General features: G+C 42.9%; 2 protein-coding genes across 2 annotated transcripts in view; both read right to left on the minus strand.

Annotated features, from left to right (window-relative positions):
• TGIF2 (TGFB induced factor homeobox 2) overlaps positions 1-20475 on the minus strand; it is a 93889-nt gene that overhangs the window by 41931 nt on the left and 31483 nt on the right. The window lies entirely within an intron of this gene.
• Positions 11124-20475, minus strand: part of MYL9 (myosin light chain 9) — a 35731-nt gene continuing 26379 nt past the window's right edge. Inside the window, exons 3-4 of the mRNA XM_060230972.1 lie at positions 14952-15113; positions 11124-12356 (exon numbers count right to left, since the gene is read on the minus strand). Coding sequence (XP_060086955.1) covers positions 12184-12356; positions 14952-15113 — 335 coding nt within the window. The 3' untranslated portion in view covers positions 11124-12183. The remainder of the gene's footprint in view (positions 12357-14951; positions 15114-20475) is intronic.

A 20475-nucleotide genomic window follows, 5' to 3' on the forward strand; every position in this document is an offset into this window, starting at 1 on the left:
GACGTTGTAATGTTTCTTGAGATGTCTAATTCAGCAGGGCTGAAAAAAGAATAATAAAATCATCCCCCCTCCACACAAAACTTAAATTGGGAGTGAAAAATTGGCTTAGAATCAGGCATGCAGCCTGACCATATTATTTCCAAACAAAATCCCCCTGAATTAGATAGGGCTTAATCCCAAATAAATATGCTTTCAAATGAAACATGCATAAATTAAATTAAGGGGGTTAAACATTTCAATCAGAATATTTCAGTACTTTTAATTCATTTTAGTGTTTCAGTATTCTAGTTTTCCTCTCATTTTCTCTTGGTTTTAAATAAATACTGCTTTTGACACAGTTCTGCATTTAATACAGGATGGGAATCATCACTGTAGCCAAATGCCCATGAACAAAGAACAAGAAAAGTGAAGGGAGTTTAGAGATTAGGAGTGAAATAGTTCTGTTTGTTACATTTGCTTTAAATTAACAACTCACATTGCAAAGAGGTGGTAATGTGAATTGTTTGTTGACACTGGTTTTGAGAAAATCATGCTGAGACACTTGTTGATAGTTTGAAATAAATGATTCCTTTTAAAGTGCTGGAATGAGACAGCAAGCAACTATTGGCTGGCCAGATAGTTGCATGGAGGACTATATAATGAAACTCTGGAAATAAATACATTGAAACTATCTGTAATCCAATTGTTAGGATGTATCCATTGTAATTATTATTTGTATTACACTGTTAAATGATCAAAATGTTCGACACTTTAATTTATTCAGGTGAGCAGCCGTGTTTGTCTGAAGCAGTAGAACAAAGTTTGAGTCCAGTCACACCTTTAAGATCAACAGTTTTATTCAAGGTATAAACTTTTGTGTACATGCACACTTCAGATACATTCAGAGGGCAAATATGGAACAGAGAACCATGTAATCCACTCTGAGCTGCTTGGAGAAAGAGAAGGATAACCAGATAAGGATTGCACAAAGCTTGCAAAGAGATGGAGGACATAATGTCAGTTTTCTAAGACATCACTAACACAGATGCAGGTAAAGCAACAGTGAAAACCTTTTTATTATTATTTTGGGTAATTCAAAAGCTGACATATATAGAATCCACTTCTGTCTCTGATAAATGGATTTGCAAGGTTTGATGTTTGAAAACTTGCAAATGGTATTTGATCAAAAGTTCAACATGTTACAATGGGGTTGCCATGTTAGGGGAGCAAGGTTGCTAGATCCAGGCTGTAGACTTGGGGATGCAACTACGGGAGGACAGGGACCTCAGTGGGATATAGTGCCATAGAGTCCACCTTCCAAAGAATCAATTTTCTCCAGGGAAACGGATCTCTGTAGTTTGGAGATGAGCTGTAGTTCCAGGGGATCTCCAGGTCCTACAGGGAAGCTGGCATCCTATTCTCAAATCATCAGTAATAGTTTTTAATACAATAATTCATCCAAGTGAAGCCTTCAAACATAGCTTAAAAACACAAACATGAACCATGCAGTACCATTCTGGTACCAAGGTGACTATACTAGAGTAGTTTCATTTACCAGGCATTCTTTTTAGTATTTAAAATTGCTAATTCTTTTGAGGAAAGGGTGGTTATACACATATTTAAACCATTTTAACTTAATTTAAACCATAGTTTCCAAGTTTCTTCCTGTGAAATAGGCCAGTGAGCTACTTCATAATAAGCAATCTGAAGTTTCTTTTGTTAAGCTTGCATAAACCTTTAAGTGGATTTACATCTTGAATCAATTGATTTTAACTTCATTCAGGAAATTAAGCAAATTAGCTATTCAAATTTTAGATATATTGATTGAAACCAGGTTGAGATTAGTACATCCAACATATGGGGAGGTCATGATGTTTAATTACAGATTTTGGCCTAAATTAATTATTAGGAATTGTTTCATATATAAAAGAACACTGGAGTCTGTTATAGATATAATTCCTGCAAATGTAATGGTATTGTGAAAAGGGTTATAATATTGCTGTATTTCAAAATATGAATTACAAAAAAATATTTATTTATTTATTCTTCGTACTTATATCCCGCCCTCCCCGCCGAAGCAGGCTGAGGGCGGCTAACAACAATTTAACATCAGATAGTAAAATAATAAGCAAACAATTAAATTAGTAATCCACTATCAATTAAAAGTTTAAAACAGTTTAAAAATTAAAACAATTTTTGGTGCTAAAGTTGGTACAGTACGTTCAGCGATGCTGGGCATCTACATACTAGTTGGGCTGAAGGCCAATCGAAATAGAGTTGTTTTGCAGGCCTTGCAGAACTGGGCAAAGTCCTGCAAGGCCCTTACCTCTTCTGGGAGTTGTTTCCACCAGTGGGGGGCTGCAATTGAGAAGGCTCTTTCTCTGGTAGCCTTCAATCTCGCCTCCCTCAGCCAGTAAATTCTGCGATCCGGATCAAAGTACCCTCTGGGGAACATGTGGGGAGAGACGGTTCCTAAGGTAGACAGGTCCTCGGCCATATAGGGCTTTAAAGGTAATAAGCAGAACCTTGTAGCGAATCCGGAATACTATTGGCAGCCAGTGCAGTTTCCGCAGACCTGACTGTATGTGTTCCCGTATAGAGATACCCAGTAACAGCCTGGCTGCTGCATTCTGCACTAGCTGCAGCCCCATGTAGAGGGCATTGCAATAGTCTAGTCTTGAGGTGACCATTGCATGAATCACAGTTGCTAAGTCGCTGTGCTCCAGGAAGGGGACGAACTGTCATGCCCGCCTAAGGTGGAAAAAGGCGGATTTCGCAGTGGCTGCTATCTGGGCCTCCATAGCCATTGTGGGCTCCAGTAGCACCCCCAAGCTTCTGACTTTGGGCACCAATATAAATGGTGCCCCATCGCAAGCTGGTAGTGGGATTTCCCTTCCCAGACCACCACAACTCAGACAAAGGGCCTCTGTCTTCATTGAATTCCGCTTCAGACGACTCAGCCTGAGTCACCCTGCCATGGCTTACAGTGCCAGGACTAGGTTTTCTGGGGCAGAGGCAGGCTGCCCATCCATCAGCAAATAGAGATGGGTGTCATTAGCATACTGATGGCAACCCAGTCCAAATCTCCGGACAATCTGGGCAAGGGAGCACATATAGATATTAAACAACATCAGGGAGAGCACCACCCCCTGAGGCACCCCACAATTAAGCGGATGTCTCGGGGACAATTGTCCCCCGATTGCCACCCTTTGTCCCCGACGAAGGAGGAAAGAGAAGAGCCATTGCAAGGCCAACCCCTGAATCTCTGCGTCAGCGAGGCAGTGAACCAGCAACTGATGGTCGACCATGTTGAACGCCGCCGACAGGTCCAGCAACATCAGCACTGCCGACTCGCCTTGGTCCAGATGTCGCTGAAGATCATCCCCTAAGGCGACCAGCACTGTCTCTGTCCCATGGCCTGGGCGAAAACCAGACTGGTGTGGGTCTAGGATGGAAGCATCCTCCAGAAAACTCTAACTGCAGCGCTACTGCCCTCTCAATGATTTTACCCAAAAAGGGTAAATTGGAGACAGGCCGATAATGTGCCAATTTGGCTGGGTCTAATGTTGGTTTTTTCAAGAGGGGATGGACTATCACCTCTTTGAGGGGCCTTGGAAAAAGCCCCTCAGAGAGGAATCTATTTACAATATTCCTCACAGGATATTGAAGCTCCGTCCGGCATGCTTTAATCAGCCAGGATGGGCAAGGGTCCAAATCACATGTTATTGGGCGCACAGTAGAGAGGATTCTGTTGACTTCCTCCAAGCTGAGTGTTGTAAAACTGTCTAGGGCTGATCCGGAAAACAGGCACGGAGCCTTGAGCTCACATACCGTTTCAATTGTGGCGGGGAGGTTGCGGCGGAGCGATGAGACTTTATCTGCGAAGATCTGTTTTCAAATCATATTTTTGAAGGATATTTTTCTAAAACTCAACCTTTAAACCCAAAGTGCCAGAACAAGTCTAAACAGGTCTACTTAGAATTAAGTGTAATGTTATTCAGTGCAGCTTGCTTCCAGGAAAGTGCCCTTAGGGGTTCTTTTTTAATCTTTAAAAAAGCAACATTTAAAAAATAAAATTAGGAAAACAGACTTTACATTAAGCATGCTAGAATTTGTTAAGACTCTCCCCCCCCCCCACCAATCATTTTAGCATTAGAAACAAATTATTGTCTTAAAATTTACAGCGCCTTAAAATAAATCCCGAGCTATCTATCACAAAACAACTTCCACCTAGGAACTGCAAAACCATTTTGAAGCTGTTATTGTCATTTGCCATAGCTTGAAATTTGTTGGACGGTGCCAGTTTTCTAAATCCAGCAACTGAAGGGTCAGTAAACTTAGAAGAGATGGGTGTTAAATTCAGGTGTGTTGTAATAAATTACTGCAAAGCAAGAAAACAGTGAGCTACTTCAACCTTCTTTGAAGGACTCTAGATTACAGCCAAATTTCCACCACCTGAGAGATGCTGCTGTGGGAATGTTAGAGTCTGTAAAAAATGAGCTAGCTAGGTCCAGTTTAAGAGCTACTGGACTGAATAGAGATGGTAAACTGTATTAAAGGATTAACTAGATAATTACAGAATTGATATAAAGTACCATTTGAACCCAATCAGCATAATTTTGGGGATATAGCCTGTGTTACTGAGGAGAGAAAATCTCCCAAGAAAATTTTTTTACCTCAAGACATATTGGCCCCTCCCTCCCCCATGCACCAGCCAATGAGTCAACAGCTCTGGGTACTCAAGGCTTCTGGACAAGGAGGTCAAATTAGGAGGATGTTTGACCAAGGAAGGTTTTTTTTCTTCTCAGGGAAGTAGTCCTTGGGTTGTCACTTTCTCTTCCTAGAGACTTTGTGTCTTTATCAGCTGTAGGACAACCAGAAATTCAATGGATGGTGCTGCTTTGCATAGGGAGAATTATACCTTCAAATTCTGGTCACTGCTCGCTCACCTTCTTTTGACATTCCTCTTATATTTAACCATACTCACACTATGCTGGCCTCTCTTTCACTAGCTACTAATCCATCACTATACAGCTGAAGCTGCCAATTTTTATTCTTACCCTACCTTTAACACCAGAGCTGTGGTAGCAAAATTAAGTGGAAATCTAGAGGAATGTACAATTTATTCCCACATCATCTTTCCTGAGTCAAAACTTAGATATGATAAGGTGAATTCTGCCTCATAAAAATTTGTACTGGAATAAATGTGGGACAAAGTTTGAGTCCAGTGGCATCTTTAAGACCAACAAAGGGGGAAAGTTGAATTTTTGTAATTTTGTGTGTCTGTCTGCACCTGGAAGTCATGTCACCCATGGTAGTGAGCAATTCACACAGGTGCTCTTCGTGAATGAAACCTGTACTGGAGAGATTGAAAGGAAGGGAACCCCTCCCCCCCAAAAAAGTATGGTTTAATGCAGTATCATGCCCAAGACAGCCCCTTCCATTAGAAAAAGAAGACCGCAGATTTATACCCCGCCCTTCTCTCTGAATCAGAGTCTCAGAGAAGCTTACAATCTCCTTTATCTTTCTCCCCCACAACAGACACCCTATGAGGTGGGCTGGGCTGGGTGAGGGCCCTTCAAGGACAACTCCTGCGATAGCTATGGCTGACCCAAGGCCATTCCAGCAGCTGCAAGTGGAGGAATGGGGAATCAAACCCGGTTCTCCCAGATAAGAGTCCGCACACTTAACCACTGCACCAAACTGGCTTTCTATCAGAAAATGTGAAGTGGCCATCCAGATCTGATCCATGGGATCCTCTCTCACAAGCCACCTGAAATAATCTACTAGCTGAGACTGAGTATAATCCTCCTCCTGTTTTAGGATCTTAGAAGCATCTATTCCTCACCCCCATTCTGTGTGTGTGTGTTTCCACCTGGAAGTCATGTTGACCTCTGGTGACTGACCCCTACTGGGGGCCTGGAGGATAATCAGAGAGATGGCTGAATAGAGCCTGCCCCAGTCTCTGGGACTGGATATTTCAAGGTCTCCCATCCAAGTACTAACCACAGTCAACCCTGCTTAGCTTCTGAGATGTGATGAGATTAGACTTGCCTGTGCTATCCAAGTCACAGCAAGATTGACAAGGTTTTATTTAAAGCATAAAAGACCATGTCCAAGCACACTTTTCCAATATGCTACTATTCTGGAACTTTGTTCTGCTGCTTCAAGATCAACATGGCTACCCACCTGAAATAAATGTGGTTACAGGTTAGACTTTAAAGTGCTACTGCACTTCTGTACCTGTAACAATTAAAACAAAGTAACTGAGCAAGTTAAGCTTTTTTGGGGTGATAGTTATTAAGTGAAAGGAAGAGCTTCATTGGGTTGCTGTTAAAGGCATAGGGGCAGGGGACTAGGTTGAAGGTAAGTGAACTTTACTGAAAATAACATCTGGCCTGGCCAGTGGTGGTGGAAGGGAACCGTGGGAGCTTTATTTATGCTCTCTAGAATCTACAATGGAAGAAAAGTTGAATAGAATGAATAGTCTCAACTCCGCTCATTATCAATCAATTTCTCATCTGCCTAATACAACTGGGTAGTCTTGGCCAGGGATGGTGGCGAATTTTGTTTTGGCATTCTAAGAATACATACTGTGGTGCTAGTCTGTTACAGACAAAATGACAAGGAGGTTGGGGCACCTTGTAGAGGAAAGGAAAGGTCCCCAGTGCAAGCACCAGTCGTTTCCGACTCTGGGGTGACGCTGCTTTCACAGCGTTTTCACAGCAGACCTTTTTTACGGGGTGGTTTGCCATTGCCTTCCCTGGTCATTACACTTTCCCCCCAGCAAGCTGGGTACTCAGAAGGATGGAAGGCTGAGTCAACCTTGAGTCAGCTATCTGAACCAGCTTCCGCTGGAATCGAACTCAGGTCGTGAGCAGAGACAAACCAACTTATTATGGCATCAGGCTTTGTCAGACAGAGCTCTATATCGGAGATATAAGAACGGAAGAGGTGCTCTGCTGGAGCCCACTGATAGTCCATTATACCTGTTTTACACAGCAGCCAATCAGCTGCCCTGCAGGGCCAACAAAGAGGGAAATAATTGGCATAAACACACTCCATAGAATGGTGGAAGGGAGGGTGACAACTAATGTATAAAATCCAAGACATCAAAGACTGTAGGCCGAGACCTCTGCTCCATATTTTTATCTAACCCCCTCTTGAAGCTGGCTATGCTTGTAGCCGCCACCACCTCCTGTGGCAGTGAATTCCACATGTTAATCACCCTTTGGGTGAAGAAGTACTTCCTTTTATCTGTTTTAACCTGACTGCTTCCATCACTCCATAAATGCTTCCATCACTCCCAACTGTTGATGAATTGGCAAAGTAAGTTGAATAGTATATTAATCAGAGACAATTACTTTCTGAAGTGGACTAACCACTTTGATTCTTTAGTTCTACTGAGCCTAAACTGCTAGAACCAAGACTGTGTATGAATTCTGATTCAGCAGCTTCATGCTAGAATTTCTCATCTCCCCCCACCCCCCACCCCGAACGTCCAGGGAGATTGGATGCTGCATCACTGGGTTTTGAGTGTTTCCATTTTTCATGTATTTGTATCCATTTATTTGCTTGCTTATAGCTTAGGTGATACTTTAAAAAAAAAAAAGGTAAAGGTAAAGGTATCCCCTGTGCGACTTTGGGGTGACGTTGCTTTCACAACGTTTTCACGGCAGACTGAACTCAGGTCATGAGCAGAGAGTTCAGACTGCAGTACTGCAGCTTTACCAGCTTTACCACTCTGCGCCACAGGGCTCAGGTGATGCTTTAGTACTTGTTAAACTTTTTGGTCACTCTGCCACACAAACACAACATGAAAGGAGTAAACTTTCCCCATTCTTTCAGTATACATTTGTATGGGAAATTGACTCTGGACATGTCATGTGTAGTGTATCAGACTAAGATATGAGAAACACATAGGGTTGTCAGCCTCCAGGTTGTGGCTGGAGATTTGTTGCTATTACAGTTGATCTCCAGGCAACAGAGATCAGTTCACCTGGAGAAAATGGCCACCATGGAAGGTGGACTCTATGGGATTATACCTTGTTGGTTCCTCTCCTTCCCAAACCCCACTGTCCTCAGACTCAACCCCTCCAGTCTCCAGGTATTTCCCAACCTGGGGCTGGCAACCCCAGAAACACAGATTAAAAACCCTGTCCTGCCATGGATGTTTGATGGGTGGCCATGGAACAGTTGTTCTCTCTCTGCCCAAGCTACCACACAGGGTTGTTGTTCTGAGGAGAAAATGGAGGAGAGCAGAATGATGTAAGCAGCTTTGGATCCCCAGTGGGGAAAAAAGCAGGGTATCAGTATAAATAAACAGATAAAACATGAACATTCCACAAACTGGACCTTATAAACCCTATCTCTTCGTTACGGGGGAGTGTTCTTCGACTAATTTCCATGAATTGTCTTGATAGGCAGGACCAAGTTAGTTCTTTATTTTGTTTAAGCATCTAGTCCAATTTTGGCAGTGTATAAATGCCTAGTTATGATTGTTAGATTCTATCCGGTAACTACAAGAAGGGTTATTAACTCTATCCTGTAGGGGGTTTTTTTGTTCCTTAATTACTGTAAAAAGAAATGTATGTAATTATCTACCATGTACTTAAATCATTATAAACTACCATAGAGACCACAATTAACAGGATGTGCCTTAACAGCTACTTGGTTTCTTTGTAAACACTAGCTCCTGAAGAGACAGTCTCTTTCAGGCTATGCTTCTAACTTCTTGGGAGGATTATAGAAGCAGATATAAACATCAGATGTTTGAGAGCCACAAGACATGAACATCAGATGTTTGAAAGCTGGGAGGGAAAGAGAGGTGGAAAGAAACAACTTTAACTTTAAATGGATTCTCCAAGTTGCTAGCTGGCTTGGTTTGCAGAAGTGATTTAAATAGAGAAATGCCTTCTCCAAGCTGGCCAACGGGGGGGGGGGGGGGTGGCGGCTTCAAGAGCCACATAATATGTGTGAAAGAGTCACACGTGGCTTCTGAGCTGCAGTTTGGCCACTCCTGGTCTTTGCAATTTTCCCCAAGATGCTTAAGAAAGATTGGGCACATTGTTGCAGGGTGGGGGGGCAGTTAAAAATACAAGGCACAATAAACTAGAGCAGGGATGGGCAAACTTGCTTAATGTAAGAGCCACATAGAATAAACATCAGATGTCAGAAGGAAGGAAATAGATGGAGGGAGGGTGGAAAGAAAGCAACTTTAAATGTATTCTCCAAGCTGGTCAACAGGGCAGTGGGGGCTTCGAGAGCCACACAATATGTGTGAAGGAACCCGTTTGGCCACTCCTGAACTAGAGGAAGGAGTAGACTTGCCAATCCCCAGGTCCCAGCAGGGGTCCCTCACTTTTGCAGGCTCGGCATGTGCCTTCAAACCTCAAAGGCTTAAGAAGATCCTGGGAACAGCTTTTTTCATAAAAAGGTGCTCTGTGCCTTTGAACCTTAGACAAGGCTGTGGGCGGGGCAAGCCTGCAGAACAACCTGCCTGGTGGAAGGGAAGGAGTCCAGAAACTGTGTTGGTTTTATAATTGTCTCAGAGGCCGTTTGCACAAGAAAGGGTAAACTAGAACCTTTAGTTTCCTTGTGTTACTCTTTAGAACTTGGAACCTCATCAACTCAGTAAGTAAATTGCCCTAGTGAGACCACACAAGTGTGGGATTGCAAACTGTTTACTTTGGCTGCTCTCTCTGTGTTTGTGTGTGTGAGAGAGAGATACTGGGGGTTTTTTACTTATTTATTTTAGGGAATGTGAAAGTCTCCTGGCTCCACCCCCGAAGTCCCCAGATATTTTCCGAGACAGACTTAGCAACCCTACCAGAACTCCCTTTGGAGTTCAATTATGCCTGTCAAAACCTTGCTATTGGCTCCACCCCCAAAGTCCCCAGATATTTTTTGAATTGGACTTGGCAACCCTAGGAAGGAGGTATCTTAAATGAAGTCTCTAACACTCTGTAAGCTCACTCTTTATTATGTCTCCACTCCCAACTCTTACTCCTCTGTGACGGTTGCCAACCTCCAGGTGGTCTCTGAAGATCTCCTGCTATTACAACTGATCTCCAGTTGGCCAAGATCAGCTTACCTGGAGAAAATGGCCACTTTGGAAGGTGAACTCTATGGCAATATACCCATTTGGAAGTCCCTCCCCAAACCCCACCCTCCAAATCTCCAGGTATTTCCCAACCTGGAGTTGGCAACTGTGTGTAAACCATTACAGGAGGTAGTTAGCTCAAGGAGCTCTTGACATTCCCACTGGGGAGGAATGAATTAAATAGTTCACTTGATTCCTCCTCCTTATGAGAGGGAATCATGGGTGGAGCCTTGTTGCCCCATTGTCTTTGCTCCATACAAAATCTGGTTGCTGATAAAAATTAGTTGGGCTGTAGCATAATTTTTATCTCTTAGGAAAGATGTGTGGCCTAAACCTTGATTCTAGTGATGCTGGATTGAGACAGCTGGGTATACACAATGCTATCACAGTTTGATGGGATTCAGCTGCTTGGATATTCCTTTAAGTCCTGTGAATTTCAACAAGGTTTAGTCTTGGGTGTGTCTGACTTTTCTTGGATTGCATTATGCATGCTCTCCTCGTGTCTTTAGCTTCAGGGCATAAAGTATTCAGTTCAGGTATGTATAGGGAGGACCATAAAATTGGCCCAGAGAAGAATGTTCCAGAGCCAAGGGAGATTTTTCCAATGTTCACCTTGCCAATGCTTATTGAGCTGTATTATGAAGGAGGCCACATACAGACTGGAAGTATGTTTGTATTGTACTCTTTATACACCATTTTGCTTTCTTGAGATTTGGCCTGACTGACAGTGAACAGATTTACAGGCTGTTTTGGGGTTACCAATCTCTAGGTGTGGGCTGATCTCACAGGATTGCAGCCGGTCTCCAGACTACCAGAATTAGTTTCCCAGGAGAAAACAGGAATTCCCCAAGCCCTACCCCCAAATCTCCAGGAATTTCCTAACACAAAGCTATACCCTTAGCTATTTAATTAGCAGGGATTATGGTACAAGAGCTTCTATAGCACTCGATATTTGTACTTTTTAAAACTGAAAAAAAATAGTCCTTTTTTACCCCATAAAGCAGATTCCCCCCTCAATATAATTATAAGCAAGAGGGCGAGCTTTTTTTATTTATTGGTATTCCTCCTTTATTTATTGGTATTCCTCCTTTATTTTTTTGCCAGGTAGCCAACTATCAATAAGTACCTCCATGGATCATGTTTTTCAAGGTGTGGGTGGTTGTATGCATTTGGGATGAAATGGAGAATAAGAAAGAATCAAGGGAATTTCTTCTCCACAGGTATGTTTGTGCGCTTTGCATATCCTCAGGTGAAAAGGTGTTCTTTTGTGCACATGTGCAGAGAGCAGGCGGCCTACCAGGGTGGAAAAACAACCTGTGAATTGGTTCCCAGTGAGTGTTGGAATGGCTTCATTGCAGTTCTGAAAAAAAAGCAGTAATGGTGAAGGCCCATGTGTTACAGCCTGTAAAGATTTAAACTTAGATTCTAGGAGACCTGAATTCAAGTCTCATCTCTGCAGTTATTTTATAAACCTGGAGAAATGTCTGTCCAAGCTTCCCAGATATACAGTGGGAATAAAATAACAGAGATGGGGTAATGAGAAAACAGTAAGGGCTGCAACAGTGTAGTCCTACAAAGTTATTCCTTTCTAAGCCTGTTGATTCAGTGGATTTAAGGAGGCTATAACTCTGTTTAGGATTGCACTGTAAACCACTTTGCAAGTGAAAAAAGTGCTATATAAACTCTATCTCAGCAAGCCCCCTTAGATTATACTGGATCCGGCATTGGGTGATTGTATGTCATATATGTACAGTGCCAGATGGTCTGGTAATCCAGTGTATCTGCTACCTCCTTTGGCAAAGTCTTTGCAGTTAGACCCTTTGAGAGGGGAAATCAAAGTACCTTATTCCAAGAGACCTACAGAATCAAGGAGCAGCTTAACAAAGGACCAATATGCTCTGTGTGTGTATGGAGGTGCATGTATACAAACTTGTAACATGTATTCTTGTTTTAAATTAGCACTTGGTCTGCTGAATACTTCAAAGCTGTTTCCTCTTTTGCCCATACAGACTCAGGACCATGATGGCAGGGGATCTTCAGGGAGCAGCAAGGGGGGCCTGGATTTGGACAGTGGCAGTAGAAAGCGGGACCCTCTCTTAATTCTAATCATCTTTGTCTTTGGCTCCATGCTTCAGGATACGGGTGAACTCCACATAGTTGAAATTGCCTTTTTTGTCAATGGGGGCTTCTCGATACATCTCATCAACTTCCTCATCTGTGAACCTGTCGCCCATGGTAGTAAGCAATTCACGCAGGTGATCCTCATGAATAAAACCTATATTGGAAGAAAGGAAGGGAAGGGGAAAAAATCCCCCCCCCCCCAAAAAAAGGTCTGGATTAAAGCAGGATCATGTCCAAGACAGCTCCTTCAATGAAAAAATGTGAGGTGGCCATCCTAAGTATCAGATCTGATCAATGGGATACTCCTTCACAAGCCCCCTGAAATAATCTACTGTCTGAGACTGAATCCTTCTCCTCCTCCCAGAAGCATCTACTGCTCACTCCCATTTGAGGTGCTTTTCTAATCCAGGCCATCCTCCATCTTCCCAGGCTGAGCTCATTAACTCATTCCTTGTGTCTTCACTATTCGAAGACCGAGGCCCAGCTGAACAAAACAGCCACATGAAGCTGTGCTTTCATGATCATAGGAACAGATTTGTGGACTACAATTTAGATTTTAGTTCACTGGGAGGTTAAATCCAGAAATCAAATGTCTGTCTCATGATACTCATTGACTCACCCACCCCTACAGGCATGGTTTCCACTTTAAGGAATATTACTATTACTGTTTGTTTTTCCGGGGTTGTATCCTACTACTGCTGTTCCACAAGCAGAAACAGATCTTTCCATTACTTCCCTTTCCTCTGGCATCCCCTTGTAACCTCTAAAAAGATGCTGCTAGGAGGAAAGGATTTCTAACAGGCCAAGAGTGTGGGGGCGGGTAGGGCGGCCAATCCCCAGATGGGGGCAGGGGATCCCCCATTCTGGAGGCCCTCCTCCCACTTCAGGGTCATCAGAAAGCAGGGTGGGGAGGGAAATGTCTACTGGCCACTCCATTATACCCTATGGAGACCGATTCCCATAGGGTATTATGGAGATTGGTCTGTTGGTATCTGTAGGAGCTGTTTTTTGAGGTAGAGGCCCAAATTTGCAGCATAGCATCTGGTGCCTCTCTTCAAAATACTCTCCAAGTTTCAAAACAATTGGACCAGAGGGTCCAATTCTATGAGCCCCAAAAGAAGGTGCCCCCATCCTCCATTATTTCCAATTGAGGAAAGGCATTTAAAAGGCAGTCCCTTTAAATGTGATGGCCAGAACTCCCTTTGGAGTTCAATCATGCTTGTCACACCCTGGCTCCTGGCTCAACCCCAAAAGTCCCCAGGTATTTCTTGAGTCAGAACTGGTAACCCTAAGGGGGGGAAGGGGAGCTACATCAAAGACAGAATTCAGGTCTCTTCCATTTCCATCAACAGAATGACTGTTTTGCAGATAGAGATTGCAGGTAGTTGTGCTGGTCCAAAGCAACCTCCAAAAAGGAAATCCACCTGGTATCTTTGACAGGGGCAGATGGGAAAATTACCCTAGAAAAAGCCCTGCCCCTCCCCAAGGAGGAAGGGAGGGAAAGACATCCTGCCTGCCAAGCTGGCCACCTCTTTCCAAGCTCTGCACAAGACTCAGGTGGGCTGGGAGTCTCCCCTAGGCAGGCCTTGGGGGTTGTCTCCGCCGGGCTGTGCAGGCTTCTGGCATGCTAGATGCCACCTCCCCTGGCCACACGGGAATCCTGCAGGCTGGGTGCTTCCTCATGTGGGCAGGCCTGGTTTTGCTTCCATGCATGGGCCCTTCTTGCCATTTGACTGACCCAGCCCAAGTGGAGAGGGGGGCATCATCATTCCACCAGGAGAAGTCCCAGTGACCATAATGACCAATCCACTCGTGATCTTTTATTAGTGTCAAGGAATTGCTTTTTATATTCTTTTATACTTAAAACAATTTCCAGTTTTAATCACAAATAATAACAGTTTTAATAACTCTATTTTTCTTAGTTAGAAAGTCTTATACAACTTTATACCTGCTAGATTCTAAGCTAGATGCTTAAGCATGTCAGAAGCTAAGTTTCTAAACTCTCAATATTTCTCTTTTCTAAGTTCTATCGACCCAATCTTGCTAAAGATCTTTAACCAAAATGGCTGACCTCCCCAGAGCAGACTTGTTAGCTCTCTTAAGGAAACAGCAAGGAGATGGAAAAATTTTAAGGCCTATATAGCCTTTGCCATGAGAACTTTTCTCTCTTCTCATGAGACCCCTCTTCCTTCACATGCTTATCTCTGATAAATATCTTGCCTACTAATGTCACCCTGACATTATTCTCACCACCTGCTAGTGCAGATGGACTCCCATGTTGGCTAATGTCCATCTTCCTTAGATCTCAAACTAGGCTCAGATAAAGTCCAATGATAAATTTTTTGCTATCAAGAGTTTCCCATCTTCTGTTAAGCAAAACATCCTCAGATCCTTAGTTAAACCCTCTTCTTACCTAGCTTCTCTTCTGCAAGCTTGTAGGCAACAGGTGATTTCAAACACTGTATGAATAGCCTGCAAATTTTAAGGGTTGTTTTCACAAAGGGGCCAACTTAGAATTTTACTGTGACAATTAGGACCAACCAAAAGAAACACAGAATATTGACCAAGTTTTCAAGTTCCCCAGAATGCTTTCTCACACAGACAGCCAAGAGACATGGCAAGAGTCCCAAGAGTAAGTCTGAGAGTTTCTCATGAAACAACAGAATGTTTGCTTATCACTATCACTACCTGCTGAAGCTTAACTTAGTATTTCCAGTTGCTATGGAGAACTGATCTGCATTGACTGTACCTGTGGCTTCCTCATCAAAGCAAGCAAAAGCATTTCGGATAACATCTTCCGGATCAGTGCCATTCAGTTTCTCTCCAAACATGGTTAGGAACATAGTGAAGTTGATGGGCCCAGGTGCTTCGCTCATCATGCCTTCCAGGTACTCATCTGTGGGATTCTTCCCTGAAAGAGTCAGCCAGGGAGAGTTTAGTGTTTCATCTCAGTGGCCTAGTTTGCCTTTTAGTGAAAGCTGTGGTTACTACACTCTGTCCTCATGAGAGGATAAGATAGAGACTCAGAAATTGTAACTGGAGTGAGGTAACCCTATCAGAGTCACATCTGGCAAGGGACAGGAGAGTCCTACTGGACCAAGGACTAAAGCATCCTGCTTCCCACAGTGATCAAACCCAAGAAGTCCAAAAGAAGGATATGAAGGCAAAAGGCTTTCTGCACACCCACTCAGCTAGTGCTACTTAGCAACACAGGCCCTCTCTCATCTTAGGTTCTATTTGCCATCATGGCTAATTGCCTTTGATACATTTATGTTCCACGCCGTCAACTAATCCCACTTTAAAGCCATCTAATCCAATGGCCATTATATTTTCTTGTGGCAGTAAATTCCATACATCAGTTGTGAATTCCATACATCAATGGTGTGAAGAAGAACGGAAGATTCTTTTCACTTACCATGAAGTCTTCCTCCTCTGTGGTCCAAGAGTGGTCCAGTCCTTACTCCTGGGATCATAGCTCCTCCTCTCCAAAGAAGATCCCCCTGCCTTTGGAGGGGAGGAGCTATGATCCCAGGAGTAAGGATTGGACCGCTCCTGGGACCACTGGAGAAGGTTCTGCTCTGTCCTGAATCTGCTGCCCATTGATTTCAGTGGTTACCCTAAGATCTGGTCTAATGAGGGAGAAAAAAAGTCTGTGTTTGTCATTTCATAGCTCTGTGTCCTTGCCATCTTTATTTTTCTAGACTTAAAAAGGACCAAGAAATTTAGCACAGGAGCCCCAACATTGAGAAGACTTGTCAGACCTAGGATTGTCCCTGATTATCAACATTTATTTGCTGATGGTTTTGAGAGATGTATTTAACTTCTGGTGGGGTTTTTTGCTAGATAATAGCTACTGCCTGCTTTTATCATATTAATCCTAACCTGCCTCCAAGGAGTTCAAGATAATACACTACTCTGAGCTTCTTGAATAAAAGCCAGGAATCATGGTAATCCCTCTTTTGGGGAAGGCCTCCCCATAGAGGGTATTATAGTTGTTGGAGTGGTTAAAGTATAGTAGTTAAGAGCACTCAGTGGAGAAGACCCTGATGCTGGGAAAGACAAGTAAAAAGAAGAAGGGGACAGCAAAAGATGAGATGGCTGGACAGCATTACTGATGTAACTAACATGAATTTGAACAGACTGGAGGTTGGTAGAGGAGGGCCTGGCATGACTTGGTCCATGGGGTTGCAAAGAGTCGGACTCGACCGTGAGACTGAACAACAACAACAAAGTTAAGAGCATCAAACTAGAGTCCAGGAAACTCAGGTTGAAAACCCCACTTGGCCATGGACTGGAAGTTTCCTGAGTGACTTTGGGTCACTTGTTCTCTACCTCACAGGATTGTTGTTGTAAGGATAAAAATGGAAGAGGGTCTGCTTCTTTGGATCTCCACTGTGGAGAAAAGCAGAGGATTAATAAATAAATGTCTAGACATCCAAAGAATATTGTATTCTTGCTATGCTGGCAGTTTTTTTTTATCTTTAGACTGTGGTTTGACTCATATGGCTGACCCTGTGGATAAACTACGCTCAACAGTGAGTTTTCTCAATGAATGTGCTTCGGACAGTGCAACTCTCTGCCATCCAGCATCCTCTCTCTGATTGTGGCATATGGAGAAATCACAAGATTATACAATAATCAATTGTAAACGTGAACAAAAATAGGATCCAGTAGCACCTTAGAGACTAACAGAATTTATTTTAGCATATATGCTGTTATGTCAGAGCTCACTTTACGTATCTGATGAAATGAGTTCTGGCTCACAAAAGCTGGAATATATTTTTAAGATGCCATGGGACTACCATTTTATTTTCTGTTGCAGATGAATACAGCTACCCATCTGGAATTATTCACAACTCACAACACTAATACTCCTCCTTAATGTTCACATCAGTATTCATAAATATCCCTGATATGCTAATTCTGGAATTCCCTCCTCCTTTTTTTCTCTCTCTGAAATTCAGTGCAATTTTGAACACATGAAGCTATCTTATCGTAGCCCTATTCATAAGTTACAGTGAGGTTACAGTGAATCCATTTACAGTCCATGTACAATATAAAAAGTATACAGTTGATTTTTTTTTTAAAAAAGTTCATTGAGTTATTCTCATGTTACATTCAATGCATGTAAAACTGATCATGTTATTTAAATACTCTATTTCATTTTTAAACTGAACACACCCAGGCACTTCCTTATAAACAGGTGCACAAACATACCTGCAGGATTTCTGTGCATTCACTGCAACATGTGAACAGGGCTGTTGAGTCAGGCCTTTGGTCCTTCTGGCTTAATAATGTCTACAGAGGCTCTTCCAAGTCTAGAGAAGAGAACAATCCCGAGCACCTCTACTGAGCTACTTGAAGCTGTGACCTTCTACATGCAAAGTAAGTCCTGTGCTCTTGAGGTATACTCTCTCCCCCAACTATTGCAGAACCAGCTGCTCCAGTCTTTTGGCTTCTCTTGAACAAAGACCGGCCTCCTGCATCAGAGCATCTGTCTTTGCTTATGAGATATGCTTTGTTTATAAACTCAAATAACTGACTTTTGTATAAGTGATCAGCATAACAGGAAGTGTTTCCACTGTGTTTACATCAGCTGGCTTGACTGCATCCTAATAGTGCATTTACTTCTTCTCTATGAGGTCTTTTCTAGCCAGAGTATAAACATTACATTCCCCTGCTAAACTAGGGCAATAAAATGCCCCTCTGACCTTGTTCTCACAAACAAAAGTGAATGGGCCCCGGCCCTTTGCTGATGTAGGAAGATAGTTTCCTAGGAGCTTCCTTTTAAACTGCCCATAAACCAGATCCTGGGGATATGATTTAGGGAACTAACATTAGTCAGAATGCTAAGTAGCCAATCAGGAATGGATGCTGAGGAGGATAATCCCCATGGAAGAAATATTGCCAAGTTCATACAACTCATTAACTTAATAAATGGGAGGAGAGGGATTCCAGTGTGGCCCAGGTTGTCACATACCAGCATCCAAGTCCAATTTCTGGATGAACTAGTCCCAGCTTGCTCATTGGCTCCATTTAAAAAAAATCAGAAAAGGCCATTCTTTTATTTACACAAGTGCATAATCAAGTGCCCTCTAGTGGTCATATATAGAAATGCAACCTTTTAAACTTCCTTTAAAAGTCATGACCCGGATAGCTCAGGCAAGCCCTGTGCTGAGCAGGGCCAACTCTGGAAAGTATTTGGATGGGAGACCTCTTTGGAATACCAAGTTTCAAGTTTAACAGCATGTAGGCCATACACTAATTAAAAGAGCTAAGAGTTAATCACAATAAAACAGAAATTTGCCACATCAACAATACAGTTTTTGCAGAGGCTGCTCAGGACTAATCGAATTTCTTGAATATCAGGAACGGTTAAATATTTTGATATCCATTTTCTGAGAAATCTCTCTCAAGTATTGGAATACCAGCAGTCAGGGGGCAGGGGCAGGCTTTATTCAGCCACCTCTCTGAATATTCTCTAGGCCAAGTAGATGTCAGTCACCAGCAGTTGCCATGTTCCAGGTGCACACACATGCATATTAAAAAAATACAAAAAAAGACCCCTCTTTTAAAGCACATATTTTTATGTTTCATGGTGCCATCCCTGTCTCCCAGTTTCTTCCAATTTTCAAAGAGTTTTTTTCCACACACACATTTTTCTCTTATTCTTTCCAATGCTTCTGATTTCAATCAAAACAGGTTGTATTTGTATACCTTGTAATGGCCCATGGGAGAGGTTTAGTAAGTCTACAGAATGCAGGTTAATGTTTGTGATCTTCAGTGGCAGTTGCCACCAGTGTTGGCTTTATTCTCCCTCACTTTCTAACCCCCGTGCATTTTTAAGATTACTCTTCTCCCCAGAACTTGGGCTTCCTCTGTATCTGTGAGTGAGAGAGAGATTTCCTCCTGCCCATTAAACAGAACTTCTGCCTGAAATGTAGAAGAGCTACTACCAGAATTATGCATAACCTCACCTCCCCACCCTGACATTTAGTTATTTGCTTCACCTCCTGTGGCAGCCATTTTGTGGTTGTGTCACAATTTCAAAGGTGCCTGCAGGCTCAAAAATCCTGGAGACACTTGTACTACTGTCTCAGACTAGGTAAAAGGTTCTGGCTTTATCATCTCCAGGTGAGAATCTGAACATTTATTAAGGCTTTTTCCTGTGCTTAGATACACTTTGTGATCTTTGCGAGATACTGGTGGTCAGTTTGTCCTCCATTGTTTTGTACAACAGACAGACTGGAGGGCACTTGGGAAGCAACGTTTGTACAGTGGCCAGATACAAAAGAGAGCTAGTTTCGTTGAACAGTTATGGAGAAGGAATTTGGGTAGCTACAGCTTATCATATTACACTGCTGCAACACATGAAGCTGCCTTGTACCGAGGCAGACCACTGATATGTTAAGGTCAGTACTGTCTCTTCTGACTGGCAGCATCTTTCCAGATCCTCGGGCAAAGATTTTTCCTAACACTACCTAACTTATTAAGTAGAGATAAACCAGGGACCCTCTGCAGGCAAAGTACTACTGAGCCATGACCCCAGAGATGCCCTACCAGAGTTTCCTCTTTTCTCCAACTTTTAAGAAGAAGAAGAAGAATTGCAGATTTATACCCCGCCCTTCTCTCTGAATCAGAGACTCAGAGCGGCTTACAATCTCCTTTATCTTCTCCCCCCACAACAGACACCCTGTGAGGTGGGTGGGGCTGAGAGGGCTCTCACAGCAGCTGCCCTTTCAAGGACAACTCCTGAGATTGCTATGGCTGACCCAAGGCCATTCCAGCAGGTGCAAGTGGAGGAGTGGGAAATCAAACCCAGTTCTTCCGGACAAGAGTCCACACACTTAACCACTACACCAAACTGGCTCTCCCCAGAACTTAAATAAGCAGGAGCTCTGATTCCTTTGCATCTCATCAGTCTACCAGTTTCTGTCTCCTCTCTCCCTCCCCCCCCCCGCCCTGTACTTTTTCAGTTTAGTTAAAGTGTGTCACCTAGGATGCCTGGATGCATATATGACCTGACCTTAGACTTCCTTAATGGCCAGTTGCAGGCTTCATCCAAGCACAATACATAGAATAAATCAGAATTAGGTGTTCTAAAACATCTGGAATGCTTCACATACATTATCTCCATAACCCTTACAACAACCTTGTGAAGTGGGTTGGTATCATTATTCCCACTTTGAAATGATGTGAGAGCTGAGAGTAAAACAGAGCAGCTATGCTTGTATATTTTATGGCCAAGGTGAGAGATTCAAAGCTTAGGAATT

The sequence above is a fragment of the Heteronotia binoei genome, chromosome 2 (assembly GCF_032191835.1).
Source record: "Heteronotia binoei isolate CCM8104 ecotype False Entrance Well chromosome 2, APGP_CSIRO_Hbin_v1, whole genome shotgun sequence".
Lineage (NCBI taxonomy): Eukaryota > Metazoa > Chordata > Lepidosauria > Squamata > Gekkonidae > Heteronotia > Heteronotia binoei.